The 17,902-nt window shown below is 34.5% G+C and overlaps 1 protein-coding gene across 15 annotated transcripts in view; it reads left to right on the forward strand.

Moving 5' to 3' along the window:
* Positions 1-17,902, forward strand: part of IFT81 (intraflagellar transport 81) — a 106,448-nt gene that overhangs the window by 29,771 nt on the left and 58,775 nt on the right. For 14 of the 15 annotated variants that reach the window (XR_005379150.1, XR_005379147.1, XR_005379148.1 and 11 more), the window contains exon 12: positions 17,691-17,840. Coding sequence is in view for 11 of the 15 variants with exons in the window: in XM_038575025.1 (XP_038430953.1) it covers positions 17,691-17,840 (150 nt within the window). In the remaining 4 variants the exon portion in view is untranslated. Of the gene's footprint in view, positions 1-4,237; positions 4,500-17,690; positions 17,841-17,902 lie in introns of those variants that run through there. The other variant, XM_038575037.1, reaches the window with a different exon arrangement.

Raw genomic sequence — 17,902 nt, forward strand, 5'->3', positions numbered from 1 at the left:
CTAAACTTAAGTACCACAAATAAAATCCCTCATCTCATTTTCATAAAATTAGCTCAAGAAAGAATGAATAAATGAAGCACAATATCTTGTCTTAAAGCACAATGATTTTTTTTAAGGAAGTGATAGATTATATTTTAATTCCCAATCATTGCCTGTACTTCACCACTTCTTATAAATCATTTATTTTATTAGCTACTTAGCTACTAAGGCTCAGCAAAAGCTACTTTGAAAAGCTGCTCATATCTAAACTTCATTTTTGGCTTTGAATAGTTACCAAATTCACACTGTTACAAATTGGCAGTGAACCTTCACAGTGCCAAACACAAGTGAGTTGTTCCCACGATACCACTTTTCTCTGTGGTGTTTCCAATTGTTAGCCTCCCAGGATGCCTTTAGCTTTTTGGGAAGTAGCAGATTTCACCAGTCATCACTTGACTGAAAAATTCCTTTGGCTTTTAATATCCACTTCCAGATTGCTTTAAGAGATGGGAATATTTTAAATGTTACTTGGAACCCAACAGGGTGTGCTTCGTGACATCCTTGCAATCCAGCGGGAGGCGGGAGGGAGGTTAATTATGCAGCAGTTTTGTTTTATAAGAGACCATGCTACCTCCTACCATTTTTGTCTTAAGAAAATGCTGCCCAATTGACAAGAAATACTAATAGCCATGGCCACATTTGGCATGAATAGCGCTTATAAATTCACCATTAGATATTCCTTCTATGCAAATGTGAGGATAAAGAACATAGTGCCAACCTATTAAGTTTTATTTTTGATAAATTATAGTGAATAAGAGAAGTATCTGATGACAGAAAAAGCATACTTTTTTTTAAAGGGAAAAAGATAATTTTGGAAATCATAAGGTCAATTTAATTTTTAAACAATATCTGGTCAGAAACTAGAACAAATCAAGTAAATCATTTGGCAGTTACCTAAAAGAACAGAAGGTATTGGGGAACATTAAGCATAATTTTGTAAAGAACAAATCTTGGTAGACCAGTTTTAAATTCTACTTTGTTAAAGTGATAGACCATATGGACAAAAGGGAGGAAGTTTGTTATACTTAAAATTATATAATATAGCTGGACTTCAGTGAGGTTTCATTTGGTATCACATGGTAATCACCAAAAATCATGTTTTTTGCCACCCATATGTTAATACAGTTGGTGAGAGAGTATCAAGTAGTAGCACGGCATTTAGAAAGAATAAGTATACCAGAGTCGCAAATAGGAGAATGAAGAAAAAGAGGGGCTAACATTAATTGCGCACTTGTATAAATATAAGGCTCTCTGCTAGATGCTTTGCAAACACGTACTTTTTTATTTCTTATATTTTTGTTACTGTTATTTTTGTTTTACAATTGGGTGAAGCTTAGGGAGATTATAGATGCACTTATAAGTAATAAGTGGCCAAGCTGGGGTCCAGGTCTTTCTCACATGTTCCTGTTGACCTTGAACAAATCATTAATTAATCTATAAAATGGGGGTAATTGCTCTTCACTGTCATTATAAAGAACACATGAAATAATGTCAAAGCTTCCAAGAAACTGGAAGGCTTAGTCATCATATAACATCTGGCATCTGGAAGTCATCATTCCCATGAGCTTCATGTTACTACATGTGTGAAAGGTGATAGAGTGGAATGGTTAAGGGCATAGCTCTAGAAATTGGTTGCTTGAGTGCAGATACTGGCTTTATCATCTTACAGCTAGTTAACCTTGGGCAGATTCTGTAACCTCTTTGTACTCACCTGTAAAATATACCTCCTAGAATTATTATTGTACAGATTAAATGAATTAATACCTGAAAAGTGCTTAGAATAGCACAGCACATGCTGAGTGCTCAGTTAAGCATTAGCTCTTGATATTTTTATATTTTTGTCAGTCACTTAAGTGAAGAATTTGAAAGCTAAGAATATAGTTTACAGCTTAAAACTTGAAATTAATATTTCCCAAACTGGGTACAATTCAGTAGCAGTACATATGAAATAGTTTTTGTTTTTTGGATAAATAATTTACACAGACTCAGGATAAGAACATTAATGAAAGTCATTTTAGCTACTCTGTTCATGGAGCAGTTACCATGTGTTCAATCTTTATTTTTTTTATTTTAAAATCTTAAATTTTTTATTTAATTTATTTTATTTTTTAAAGATTTTATTTATTTATTCATGAGAGACACAGAGAGGCAGAGACACATTCTTGGTGACAATTGCACAATGGTGTGAATATACTTACTGTCACAGAACTGTACACCTAAAAATGGTTAAAAGGATAAATTTTATACTTCGTGTGTTTAACCACAGTAAAACACACATGCAATATATCCTAATTTCATCCTCTCAAAAAACCTGTAAGGTAAATATTATCTCCATTTTGTGATTGGGAAAATAGGCTTAGAAAAATTTAAGTAACATGCCCAAAATCACATGGTTAGTGAGTTGCAGAGTAAGGATTTGAACGCAGGTCTGACAGTCACTGTTAGCTTACTAGAAACTGTATGTCAGCCATTTGTTTGGATGTAAACCTTTGTTCCTTGATTATCCATATGTGGTTGTTTGATTAATCTTTTCTTGGAAGAATTTAGAAATGTGACTGTGTTAATAAGGATAAATGTAACAAATATTATACATATAGTAATATATTCCTTTGTCATTTTCTTTTTAGAGGTCAGCTAGCAGTTTTTAAAGTTCAATATTGAAGTATGCATTTTGATGCTTTCTACTCCTATTAAACTTAATATTCCAGATGTTACAATTTGAGAATTTTAGCTCTTCTGTTTGCAGATAATAAGTGCTACAAGCATTTGTTCTTCATTAGACTTTTTCATTAGTATTCCCTGGGTGTTTCTTATTAATAAAATATGAAGTGTCTAAAAATACTCCTTTTTTTTCATTGTACTGTATCACTTGAACATTTTATTTTCATTTTATTGCCTTAATTATGGCAGTAAGCACAGGAACGTGTTTATCTTTTATTGTGCCAGACTTCTGACATGAATAGGAATTTCTTGAACTAATGAAATTATCTTCTCAGCGGTAGAAATTTTCTTGCCAGTCTAGTCTATCTTGATTTCTTTCTCTTCACACCGGTATTTGGTAGGTGTAAGAACATTAAATTTAGAGACTGTAGTCTCTTCACATAACTAAAAATTGATAATAATGAGTATCTTTTTTTATATCTTGAGGTATTTTATATTGGATTTTAGTATGTAGTAAGTATAAATCTGTTGAATTGATATTCTCAAAGAATTTTGAATGCTGTCATCTCAGAGAGAAGTTACCAAAAAAATGCCATGGAGCTTTGTCCTTGATACCAACCTGTTTATTATTATCAATAATTTAGATTAATTAATGTTTATTATGTAGTTACAATGAACCAGAGAAATCCTAGGCTTATTATATACATTATCTCATTCATTTTCTTGAACAACTCTACAAAATAGTTATGATCATTATTCCCAGTTTGTACAGATACAGGAACTGAGGCACATAGAGGATTTGTGCTAACTTACCCAAGATCACATGGCTAGTAAGTAGTACCATGATTTGAATTGAGGTGGTCTCCCTCCAGAACTCTTAATAATTTTCACATAACAGGAAGCTTAAAGGTATAGTCAGCCTGAGAGAGATGATAGAATTAGGGTTCAAAGTCATCTTGGGAGGTAGGAGCAGTGTGCTAAAACAAACAAAATCCCATTAACAGGATTATGAACACAATGTTGTAGAATGCAAGTTTTGTCTGCCATCTCAATACATCACCCGTGAGTGATGCAGAATTAGAAAATAAATTTTTATACTCCATTAATAAAAATGTAATATCCTATTTATGGTGAAATTATACCTGGAATACTATTTATATTCTTGGTATATGTTTTAAGAAGGACATAGTCAAGGCAGAGTCCAGTGAATGTGACCAAAATGGATGAAAAGTCTGGCAATTTTCATAGGAAAAATTGATTATGTATTAACTGAGAACAAAAAAAAAGGCATAATAGAATTGCTTTTAAATTTCAAAAGGATTATGGAAAGGATGGTGTGTGTACAGAACAAGTTAACATAGCAGGCCTGAAACTGCTATTCTTAGAAAATCTTGTTTGCAAGTTTGGCCCTTGGCTGGCATCTAGGAACTTGGAATTTAGAAAGATTCCCACCATTCCCTGATAAGAATTGCTCACTGTGCCTAAGCCTCATGTACAAAGAATGTAGTTTATGTTGAACACCTGCTTTCCTTCTCAGAGCCTGGACTTCCGTGAGGGCTGGGCAGAGAGTGTGCGTCCATGACCAGCCCCCGAGTAAAATGCCTGTGTGCCGAGTCTCTAATGAACTTACCTGGTTGGCAACATTTCACAAATATTGTTATAACTCATTGCTGGAGGAACTAAGGGAGAAGACTCTTGGAAGCTTGCCCCTGGTTTCCTCTGGATTTCATCCCATGTGCCTTTTTCCTTTGCTGGTTTTGCTTTTATGTTTTCACTGTAATAAAGCATTGCCAAGTGTATGGCTATATTCGGAGTTCTTTGAGTCCTCTTAGCAAACCATTGAACCTGGGGATGATCTTGGGGACCCCTACACAGATGGATTGGTATTCTTGTTTGTTTGACAGAAGGCAGAATTAGGACCAATAGTAAGAAAGAAATATTTGATTGACTGCAAGGAAAAATTTCTACAACTTAAGCTTTCTTTAGTAGTGAAGCAGGCTGCTTTGGTAGAGTGCTTCACTATTTAAAATATTATGACAGAAGCTAGGTGAGGGACATTTTAGAAATAATTTGTGCATTTAGTAGAAAAAAGGGATTGGACTGAATCAATGCTTTGGGGTTTTTTCTAATCTTAAAAAAACTCTGATTATACAAGTAATACCTGAATATATTCTTGTGGTATGAAAATCAAACAATTCACATAAAGTAACAGTCTTCCTTGGCAAACCTCCAAGTCCCTTAGTCCCTTTACCAGAGGGAAACCACTGTTTCCAGTTTTGTGTATTTCAGTCTTTTTTCTAAAGATAGATATAGATAATACTGTTTTATGGTTTTTTTTTTTTTAAGATTTTATTTATTCATGAGAGACACAGAAAGAGAGGCAGAGACATGGGCAGAGGGAGAAGTGGACTCCATGCAGGGATCCCCATCTGGGACTCGATCCTGGGACTCCGGGATCTTGCCCTGAACCAAGGGCAGACACTCAACCACTGAGCCACCCAGGCATCCCTGTTTTGTGGGTTTTTAAAAAATATAAATGATATTATACTGAACATACTGTACAACTTGCTTTTAATAAAAGTCTTGTGGGATCCCTGGGTGGCGCAGTGGTTTGGCGCCTGCCTTTGGCCCAGGGCGCGATCCTGGAGACCCGGGATCGAATCCCACGTCGGGCTCCCGGTGCATGGAGCCTGCTTCTCCCTCTGCCTGTGCCTCTGCCTCTCTCTCTCTCTCTCTCTCTCTGTGACTATCATAAAAAAAAAAAAAAAAATCTTGGAGATTTTTCCATGTCAGTAAATGAGGAGGTTAAGAGAATTCTGTAGAGGTTAAAAGAATCAGCTCTGGAGCCAGAACACCTTTGTGCAGATCTCTTTTCTGCCATCTGTCAGCTCTTCAGCCTTGACATTTACTGAATTCCTCTGTGCCTCAGTTTCCTTGTCTATAAGGTGCTGTAACTGCTGTAGAAAAAAGTATGACTTCTTCAAAAGTCAAGCACAGAATTACTATATGACCCAAAAATTCCTCTCCGAGGTTAGAATCCTCATGTGATTTTTTGTTAGGTCCTTCTAAACGCAAACTATTGCTCTTATTCTAAGTTATGTTAACTTGAATTATTTGGACAAAATTTTAATATTAAGTGACCTTAGCTTTCTATAATTTGGAGTGCTCTTAAAATGTTTACATAGAATTATCTAACTTTATGCAGGATTCAGTGTGAGAGGAGACAGAAAAACATAGTATTATAGTAAAGCATAATAGTTAATGGTCATATATTTGGCTCTGAGTTGTTAATAAAAGATTGCTGTGGTATGATTTTTTAAAGATAACATAATGAACTTAACTAAGGAGCATGTCTTCCAAAATAATACCCTTACAATTTCCCCAGCTCATACCCCATGACCCTGAGGTGTACTCCCATAGCACTCTGTTCCTGTGTGTTGTTAACATACAACACGCTTAAGATCACTTGTTCAGTTTCTGCTTCCCCTAAGAAAGTAATAAGCTCCACAGTGGCAGAGGCTTATCTCTTGTTCACCATCATTTACTTAATACCTGACATGTAACAGGCACTTAATAAATGTGTAGAAATCTGAAAGTATATAGTATAATCTAGATGTATGTATGTTTTCCATAGAAAAGTGATAATATTAAAAATGTATGTCTTGGCACTTCTTAATAGGCTTCAGTTGATATAAGAAAAATGATTTATATTAACTCTTCATCCTAACCATAGCTGTGTATTTCTTTGTATAAATAAAGTTATTTTTAGACACCTGACCATAAACCTAAATCTGCCATTTAATCTGGTAGCCTCCATTAATTCTTTGGTAAATAAAAATTCTGCTGTTTCACAAGTGGCAATCTGAGTGTGATGACTATCTCTCTTAATGGAAGAGCAAAGGATCAAGCCTATGCCTCTTGTAGTAGTCTCATAGTTACGGATCTTTCCCATCTTAGTCAACTTGATATCTCTGAATCTCTGCTTTAATTATTTGAAAAAGCAAATAAAAAATCAGCCCTGATGATGCAATGATGGTACCCTTCCTAGAGCTGTCATTTAAATAAATGCCTGCATTTTGATTCTGAAGTTTGGTTTGTTTGTTTTAAGATTTATTTATCTTAGAAGGGCTAGGGGAGAGACAGAGGGAGAAAATCTCAAGCAGACTTCCTACTGAGCGTGAAGCCTGATGCAGGATTTGATCCCATCACCCATGAGATCACGACCTGAGCCAAAACCAAGAGTCAGTCGCTCAACCTACCAAGCCACCCAGGCGCCCCAGCGTCTGAACTTTTTTATAGTAACAAATGAACCTCTAGTTAAGGTTCCATTGGCACTTCATGCATTGAAAGGTCACCCCTGGTTAATGGTGTATGTGTATAGAGTCCATTGTATTTTGTTCCCTAACCATTACAAGAAGCTCACCTGTTTTGCAGTTATGTTTGCAGTTAAAAATGTGCTTGGTCAAATAATGTTTATAAGAAGCTTTAGAAAGGTCCCACCAATTCATTCTACAGCTACCGATAGAAATCCTAGAGCTAAATTGCAAAGATTATGAAATCTTCTTTAAATACTTCAAAGAGAAGCACTGTGAAGATAAGGGAATCCTGGCAAGGTTTGCTGCAGCTGTCATATCCCGAAAAATGAGGAATCAAATTTTGACACTTGTAATTGAATCATCCACCCTTCTAAGTGAGCCCAGGCAAACCTGTGATATTTTTAGAACCTTTCAAATCACATTACACTCTTTAGAGTTCATAGCAGGACCTGAGGCCCCTAAAATTTCCCGAGAGATGGAACAAAACAGAATCAAATAAATTTGGCTCAATTCACTGTAACAGAAGTAATGTAATTATGCATGCAATCTAGGTAATACTACAGTTGCAACCCCAAATTTGAAAACTTTTCATAGCAAAATGTTTTGAGAGTTAACTGCTTGGACAGCAGTTGAAAAATCCATTATCTCTAATATAGTAACAGCTGTGCGGTGGTGATTTGATTTATAATAGAAGCATAAAGACGATGGATGGTATGATTAACTGTTTCACAGATGGGTGTTCCTATGCCACAAGTTTCATTTAAGACAGAGTTCTACCAGCATATATCATATTGCTTATTATAGACTCTCTCAAAAGAATTAGCAGTTAACTATCTACTACCATTTGTAGGTAATTACATTGCTTATGCTTTGGTTGGTAAAATTATCTGATTTATTTTAAAATTTTTTTTAAAGATTTATTTATTTATTTGAGAGAGTGCAAGCGATCACAGTGGGGAGGGACAGAGAGAGAGAGAATCTCAAGCTGACTCCATGCTGAATGTGGGGCTTTCTCCCAGGACCCTAAGATCATGACCTGAGCCAAAATCAAGAGTCGGACGCTTAACCAACTGAGCCACCCAGGTGCCCCAAATTTTTCTAATATAAAGTTAAAAACCTAATACAGGTTACGAAAGATTAGAATAGTATTTGTATGTGTGTCTACATTGGCACTAGTGATTTGAAAGGACTATCATTTTAACAGAAAACAAAAGTTGCTTTGAAACATTTTTTTTCCTGCCTTAAAACAAATAGCAACTCTGAGTCTAGACTTCAGGGAGTACAAATGATTTATTGAAGTATAACATAAAAAAAGACCTCTTCAGATTTTCTACAAGTCTGAATTCAGACAGAATGGAAGACACTGACAAATGGGAGAGAAAATCATGGCCATTGGGCAAATTCATGCTACTTTGGAACAGTTGGTATTATTTCATCTGACACCTAACTCTCTTGAGCCTTTCTCTGTCGTTTTCCATGCTTAAAAATCAGCTGATGAAGTAACTGACAAAGATGTGATTTAATTAAGAAACGGAAAATAGCATGCGTATTGGACTAACAGGATTTGAGGACAAAAGTACTCATTCTAGTCCAGTTTTTCCAACTTGCTGTACTTTGGTGAGTTGTATTAATTTCTCTACAGGTTTCCTTCTCTGTAAAAGGGAAAGAGTGCTTTTTCAAAAAAAAAAAAAAAAACATATCTTTGTGGTTCTTGACAATATAAAGCATTTATTATATGGCTGTCTTGTAAAGTCCTCACAGCAAATTACTGTGGAAATAGTTCTGATGCCAGATACCAAGGTGGAAAATTTGCAGCAGGAGCAGAGAGATTCTTGTTTCCGCTTAAATATCCAGAATGATGCCTGGAATCTAATAATGCTTTGAGTTCCAGATAAGCTTGAAAAGCACTTGTAAATGGTTATATACTTAAGGAAATAAGCTGCTTTGTCCATTTAAAAAGCTAGCCCAGATTTTGATCATTACTATTAAAGGTTATAAAATATATTAAATGGATAAAAAGAGAAAGAACATCTGGCAAATTCCATTTTGATCACAAAGGAATCTGTAAAATTAGTCCTGAAGCTAGAAGCTAGCACTATAAAGCATTAATCTTATTGATTTCAGCATTTTAAATGATGGCTGTTCTTTCATAAATGACAAATTTGTGTTATAAATGTACATTGGTCCAAATGATTAGTAATAACTGCTATAATGGGCCTTCCTGTGCAATGGCAAGCTGCAGTTCACTTTAATGACAAATTTGCTTTATTGACCTGCTATAGTGCACTATAGAAAGCTTTTCCTTAATGTTCCAAGGATATGTTGCTTATCTCCTATGTCAGAGTTCCTTTAAAAATTATTTTTAAAATATTTTTAAATTAAAATATTTTTAAATTATTTAAAAAATAAATCCCAAGAAATTCAGTTAACTCTTATCTGCCAAATACAATGGCTATTTTTATTTATTAATTCTCTCCCAATATTGGCTTATAAATATATATACAAAATTTTTACATAGCTGTACTCAGAGTATATAGATTTATAATTGCAGTAGTAATTATTCTATTTTAGTTTTTTAAAATATTTATTCATGAGAGACACAGAGAGAGAGAGGCAGAGACACAGTCAGAGGGAGAAGCAGGCTCCATGCAGGGAGCCCGATGTGGGACTCGATTCTGGGTCTCCAGGATCACACCCTGGGCTGCAGGCGGCGTTAAACCGTTGAGCCACCCAAGCTGCCCCTCTATTTTAGTTCTAAAGAGCATGCATCACACCTTGATTTATACTTTTCTACTTATCCTAATTACTTGATATTTCTTTTTTTTTTTAAGTTTATGTATTTATTCATGAGAGAGACAGGCAGAGAAGCAGAGAGAGACGCAGGCTCCACACAGGGAACCCAATGTCGGACTCAATCCCGGACTCCAGGATCACACCCTGGGCCAAAGGAGGTGCTCAACTGCTGAGCCACCCAGGCGTCCCAATTACTTGATATTTCTTTATTTCTGTACTATTTAGAAGAAACAGTAGTCTCTTATTTTCTAGGTACTACTTAATTATATTCAAACAGAATGACATTATTATTATCCATTATTCAATTTTTATAGAATTTTAGTATATTTTATAAATTTTATTTAAAAACTACCCAGTTTTATTTTAGACAAATAATCATTCATTTTATAATAGTAATATTGTATGTTTTGATCGTCAGAGGTTCTAAAAACCCTTTATTTTCAAGAATTGGCTACTGTGTGGTGGCAATTATGATTATTAATAATTGCGGATGTTTAGGTCAAGAATTTGCTTTATTTTATTAAACCGTTGTGGCATAGTTAATTATAACCATGATAGCTCCTATTTATTGAATGCTACACTAGGCATCATACTAATTGCATTTCATATCACTCTGAGATAAGTATTGTTACCTCCTTTTTTTTTTTCCAGTTGAATTGATATATAAAGACAAAACAGTAACTGCCTAAGGTCACTTTAAGTGATGGAGCCAGGATTTGAAATTACATTTCTCTGACTCCAAAGCCCAGATCTTAACACCTCTGAACTACTTCTGTGACCTTGTTGTACTGCTCCTAGTACCGTAATGATTAAGTTCTAAATGAAATTATTTGTGACTCTGCTCATATACATTGTTACAACATGGAATTATGAGTAAATTTAATTCTTAATGCTCAAAGTCTATTCAAAATAAAATCTATCAGCTATTAGGTTATTGTTGGTGATGGGCTTTCTTTGAGGTGAGTTGTACTTTTAATTGAATTATACCTTTTTTAAGGACTCCTGGGTGGCTCAGTTGGTTAAGTGTCTGCCTTGTGCTCAGGTCATGATCCCAAGGTCCTGGTATTGAGCCCCATATTGGGCTCCTCGCTCAGTGGGGAGTCTGCTTCTCCTTCTCCCTCTGCCACTCCCCCTGCTTGTGCTTTGTCAAATAAATAAATAAATAAAATCTTTTAAAAAATAATTACAGTTTTTTAGATTTATATAAATATCTAGTTTAAAAAGTAAAACAATACTACAAAGTTCATAATGAAAATAATGATCCCCTTACTCACAAGTCATGCTTCCTTGAGGCAACTACTCTTAATGCCTTTGGTTGTTTCTTATGGTATTTACTTCTACATTTCTAAATAACATGTTTGTGCTGAAACCTAAAAGTTTTTTTCAATTTTGGATATACTACCATTGGTAATGAGGATTTAGCAATTCTCTGTTTACCCCTATACTCATCCTTCCATTCCTTAGAGACTCCCAATATAATTTTAATTTTTGATTAAATCATTATTTATTATATCCATTATGATAATTGTAGAAACAGTTTACAGCTGAGCCACATAGTATACTATGTGGCTCATAGATTATATATCCTTTCTTGTACACTTTAAAAAAAATTACTGACCTCATTGTTTTGTTTTTGTTTGCTTAAGTTTTTTTTTGTGTGTGTAACTGCCACCTACTCAGCCGCAGACCTTCTGATAGAACTGTACAATTTATCTTAATATAGCATATGTTCATATACAGTAACCTATTAATTATATTTTGTAAACATTAGGCATGTTCTTTCTGGAGTCCCTTTCATTCTTCTGTTCCAGTCTGGGAAGATTTATATCTGGACATGCTGTGAGCTATAGGCTTGCTATAAACTGTAATCTAGGGCTTCCTAGTCATCATCCCAGAAATTTCTTTAACCATTCTTCTGTTTTGGATTCTCTCCTTTCCTTAATTTTTTAAAAGATACCTGGGTGGCTCAGTGGTTGAGCATCTGCTTTTGGTCAGGGAGTGATCCTGGGGTTCTGGGATTGAGTTCTGCATTGGGCTCCCCTCAGGGACCTTGCTTCTGCCTCTGCCTATGTCTCTGTCTCTCTATGTCTCTCATGAATAAATAAAATTCTTCTGGAACTCTTTAATTAGATTTATGACCTTCTATATTGATTGTTTAATGTTTATTTACTTTCCAAATGTTTATTTTCTAAAAATGTGTTAAGGTAGGTGACAATGTGTTATGTGTGTTTGTGTACTATATGTGAAAAATAAAGAACAATGAGATCATGTACATATATATACTTAGAACTCAGCTTTAAAAAAGGACCTTTGAGGCTCTCTGTGTGCCTTTTCTTTATCCTATTTGATTTCCACCCCTCTCAGAGGTATATACCATCTCAAGTAAGGTATTTGTCATTCTCTGACTCTTACTTACTGTTTGACCATATATTTGTCTCCCTAAACAGTATATTGCTTAGTTTTCCTAAGCAATATTAATGGAAGCATACTCTGCATATCCTATAACTTGCTTGTTTTGTTTTACATTATTTCTTGAATTTATAATGTTTACTTTCACTGTGCAGACATATATATGTGTGTGTATACATACATATGTATATATATGTAGATATCTATTTGAATATACAATTTGTTGTAGCATGTTTTCTAGTTTTTCACATTGCAGTGTTTCTGTCAACATTCTTATGTATGTGACTATGAACAGAATTGCTCCAGAGCAGTGTTTCTTAACTTTTTTCACAATATGACACTTGAATAAAATTGATCATTGTTTAGCATACTGAGGTAAAAGGATAAGGCTGCTTATAGCTGAGGATGACTGACTTGGGAGTTCTTTATAATATCTTGCCCAGCTGCTGCAAAGTCTTAGTGGATTACTATCTTGGTATATACTTATTATTTGTGTCACATGAGTGCACTGGAGCATACTGCATTTACAAAGCTTTGCTCTGGAGTTGTTCAAAGAGATCAAAGAATTGTCTGAAGACCAGTTCTTGCCTACAGTTATAATAATTCGTGACCATATAAGTTGAGCAGAGGCATTTTTAGAAAGATTTGTAGTAATGTGATGTTTCCTAAATATTTTTATTGTTTTATATGTGTCCACTCTACAAATGATTAGAAATTTTTAGAACTGCTCCATCACCATAGATAGGTTTGAGAAGCCATGCTATTCATTGTAGTGGAGTTGGTGGGGCATAGGATGAACACAACATCAACTAAAGTAGATATGAAATGTTTTCCAAACTGTTATTCTAAACACCAAATCCCTCACTCCCAGTGGTTTACAGGTTTTCCACCGCCTCCATATCTTCACCAGCACTTAGTATTAAAGGGCTTCTTTTTGCTAATTGGGTGAGTGTTAAAATAGTATCTTACTGTGGTTTTAATTTCTATTACTAATTACTAATGAGGTTGAGTATCTTTTAATATATTTATTGGTCATCTTGGATTTCTCTTCTGTAAAGTGACCAAGTATTTTTCTATTGGATTATTTGTCTTTCACTTAGGGATTAATTTATATATCTTGGCTACAAATCCTTTATTGGTTTAATGTATTACAAATATGTTCTCCCAACTTGTGATATATATTCCTAATCTCTTTATATATTGATGAACTAAAGTTCTTGATTTTAGTCAAGTTTATTAATCATCTATTTTCAGTTTGGGGGGGGTGTTTTTTTTTTTTAGATTTATTTATTTATTTATTTATTTACTTATTTACTTATTTATTTATTCATGAGAGACACAGAGAGAGAGAGAGGCAGAAACATAGGCAGAGGGAGAAGCAGGCTCCATGCAGGCAGCCTGATGTGGGAATTGATCCCGAGTCTCCAGGACCAGGCCCTGGGCTGAAGGCGGCACTAAACCACTGAGCACCTGGGCTGCCCAGTTTGTGGTTTTATGTCTTATTTAAGAATCCTTTCCTACCTCAAAATTATGGTGATATTTTCCAATATTCTAAAAGATTTTTAGTTTTATCTTTCACATTTAAGTCTGTAATCCAGTTGGAATTGATTTTTATATGTTATGAGGGGGTCCAGTAATGGAAATTCTATTCTTTTACCTCAAATTTGACACAGTAGCAGTCTACATAAACAAAATCCCCTTGAGTGCTTTAATAATTTTAAAACTGTGGGGCACCTGGGTGGCTCATTCAATTAAGCTTCTGCCTTCAGCTCAGGTCACTATCCTGGGGTCCTGGGATTGAGTTCCACATTGGGCTCCCTGTTCAGCTGAAAGTCTGCTTCTCCCTCTCCCTCTGCCATTCCCCCTGCTTATGCTCTCTCTGTCAAGTAAATAAAATCTTTTAAAAATAATAATAATTTTAAATATACATAAAGGGTTCCTGAGACCAAAAAGAGAATCACTGTTATAGATCCACAGGAAAAAGTTAAAAGCCCCAATAAAAAAGACCAAACACAGGCAAATCATTTTTAAAAATTACCCCAGATGAATAATGAACGTGACAAAAAAGTGAATTTCCTTAATAAAGACATTCAAATGAAAAGTAAAATACTATTTCAATTATCAAGTTGACAGTTATTAAAAGTACTATAAATAGCCTTTGAAGGACAGTTTGACAAAATATATCAAAATATATCAAATCCTTATTTCCTTCTGACCATTTCTGGAAGTATGTCCTATAGAAATCATTAAGAATGTTTCTGAAGGTTTAGCTTCAATATATTCATCATGGTTTTTTTTTTTTTGATAACTTGAAAATTCAGAAATAACCTAAAATCCAAATGATAATGAGAAGAAACTTCCAATGGAGGAAAACATTGATAATATATTTTCTTTCCTCAGGGCGCCTGGGTGGCTCAATAGTTGAGCGTTTGCCTTCGGTTCAGGTTATGATCCCAGGGTCCTGGGATTGTCTCACATTGGGCTTCCTGTGGGGAGCCTGCTTCTGCCTCTGCCTACATCTCTGCCTCTCTCTGTGTGTCTCTCATGAATAAATAAATAAGATTAAAAAAATTGTTTTCTTTCCTCTAATTCATCCAGGGTAGTGGATGCCTTAGAGTGCTTTGATGGCCACCTATTGCTTAATTATTGTACTTAACCATCATTAATCTGCCCTGATTACCTTCCCTTAGTTTACCCTTAGTTTGTCCTGTGAATTTCAAATAATAACCAATCAGCATAGAGCATATTGGGTAATTGGTGGGTCTGTTCTTCCACCAAAAATATTTAAAGCTTTTAGCTTTTAAAACTAATTCTGGAACAGAGCAAGATAAAGAAGGGAAAAATTGGCCTAGATAATACAGAAGATAACAGATGAACAGGGTTGATTTCATTTTGGGCACTTTGCCCAGGACACTTTTAATAGAACATATAGTTACTCTAGGGATTCTGAGTCTGTGATTATGTCAGACTTACACATTAATTCTTTAAAAGGAAAAATCACAAGTTATTGGACTAGGTACATTGGTATGACTTAAATTTTTAAACCATGCCTGTAATCCCCAGCCATTGATAATTTGCTGTGTGAGGGCTGTATTCCTTACTATTAAAACTAACTTTCATGGAACAAAAATATTTTGAACATCCTTCCTTTAAAACACAGTGGGTTCTTCATTTCTTTCAAAGTTTAAGTCAAATTTTATTTTATTTTTTAAGTCAAATTTTAAAAGATGTCTAAACTAGAATTAGATGGTTATCTTTATGTGAAGAACTTTTAATCTTACTATTTTTGAGAACATTCTTTATGTCCTGAAAAATCAATCAAGTCTTTAAGGAAAAAAATCACCTAAATTTTAGAATGCTATGTTTCCTGTTTTACTACCTTATAATTTAGATTATTGCCCTTATGTTTACCCTTAAAACTTAAAAGGAGAAATAGCAACATGGTAGTAGAGCTTCTATTAGAATAGTGGCTTTAAGTGAATTTTTTCTTTTTTTTTTCGGCTTTCCAAAATTTCAGTAATATTTTTTTATTATTATTATTATTATTATTATTATTATTATTATTATTATCATCTAGAGAGGGGGAGTGGGCAGAGAGATAGTGAGAGAATCTTAAACAGGCTCTGCTCCCAGCGCAGAGCCCAACGTGGAGCTCACTCTCACAACCCTGAGCATGAGCTGAGCTAAAATCAAGAGTTGGATACTTAACCAATTGAACCACCCAGACACCCCTATGAGATAAATCTTTGAGAATCTTAGCCTTTTTAATACCCAATCCTTTTAAAGGCTAACTTGAGAAGAGACTTCTACATAATTTTATAAATAATAAAAGTAATGGGGCACCTGGATGGCTCTGTTGGTTAAGCATCCAGCTCTTAATTTTGGCTCTGGTCATGATTTCAGGGGCATGAAATCGAGCCTCATGTCAGGTTCCATGCTCAACACAGAGTCTGTTTGAGAGTTTCTCTCCTTCCCTCTATTATCCTCCCACTGCTCTCATGTTTCCTATCTCTAAAATAAATAAAATCCTTAAAAAATAAAGTAAAAATTTTTAAAAAAAGAATTACCTTGTATTAGGTAAAATGGAAACTTAGTTTTGTTTTGAAGTGGCGTGCTTAAATATAACATTTTCCAATGTTATATTCCAATTCTTACTTGGAAGTTTTCTTTATAATGTAGTTAATAAAAGGATAGAGCAGGAAGAAAAATCATTTTATGTAGTTTAAAAAAATCTTAAAATTATTAGTATAATGGTACATAAGAGGAAGTGATTTTTTTTTTAAGTATTATGTTCTGTTTCAGAAACTTCTCACAGTTGCAGCTGGCATTTGCTTCTTATACCAAGCAATACTTTTAATGAGCCAGAATTTTTACACCTTCTGTTTCCTCTACCTGGAATATTCTTCTTTGCCTCTTCCTTCTTCCTTTAGCACATTCTTACATCTTCAGTCTTGGTTTAAATGTAATTATTTTGAGAAGCTTGCCATAATCCTCCTCTCCTAAATCCCAACATCCACCTTTTCTGCCTTCATCCCAACCCTGGTTAAACTCCTGTTTATTCATTCTAAGGGCCCCTTTACTTCTTTATAATGTTCACCATGGTTGTACACATCAGTTCAATGTTTGGTTTTACCACTATTTCCTTAAGCTTGGTGAGGGCAGGACTTCTGGGTATCTTGTATTCTCCGTGTCTAGCACTAGTACATAATAGTAAGTAGTGCTTATCAAATGAATTCCTTTAATTCCAATTCATTTCATTTGCTTTTCCAAACTATAGTTGGTATTACTTAATAGTGGAATCTTTCCATTAGAGTAGTTACAGCATTATATCAGTAAATAAAGAGCTGAATTAAGCAACTATAAACTCCCACTAACTTGGAATATTCTTAGCTTTTTAAGGTTTGGTATGAGTTTCATCCCAATGTCTGAGATGCTGCTTAGTGTATATGATCACAGTACATTTCTTAAATGATAAATACAGTTGTTGACTATTCTGGTTGTCTATTATTAATCTCCGTAGATGCAGTGCTACCAAAATAGTACAGTATGCAAGAGATATCATGATAAGATCACAGCCAGAATCGATTTCCTACTTCTTCTTCTTCTCCTCCTTCTCCTCCTCCTGCTCCTCCTTCTTTCTTAACCTTTTTCCTTTATAGGGTTGAGTTTCTGATTTTTTATCCTTATTTGAAAAGCCCAAAACAAATAGCTTTTACATGAAGATTTATAATATTTCGAAGAGTTCCAAAATTAAAATCTACACAAAAAATTTTAATTGAGCAGTTAGTCTTTCCAAGTTTTCTAATGACATTAAGTTATTATTATATACCTGTGACACTCATTTTGGACAGGAGACAATAACACTTTCCTAATACATTGAGGTTATATATGTTTGGCAATGACATTTCTTTTTTTTTTTTTTTTGGCAATGACATTTCTACTTACGAGGTTATATGTTGTATTCTTTTATAGTTCAAACGATATGTCAGTAAACTTCGAAGCAAGAGTACAGTTTTCAAAAAGAAGCATCAAATAATAGCTGGATTTAAAGCTGAATTCGGTCTCTTACAGAGGACAGAAGAACTTCTTAAGCAACGTCATGAAAATATTCAACATCAACTGGTAATACAATATTATCTTGGGATGCTAGAAATATAAATGACAGGAGGTTTATGGGTAATAAC

Source organism: Canis lupus, chromosome 26 (assembly GCF_011100685.1).
Source record: "Canis lupus familiaris isolate Mischka breed German Shepherd chromosome 26, alternate assembly UU_Cfam_GSD_1.0, whole genome shotgun sequence".
In the NCBI taxonomy this organism is placed as follows: Eukaryota; Metazoa; Chordata; class Mammalia; order Carnivora; family Canidae; genus Canis; species Canis lupus.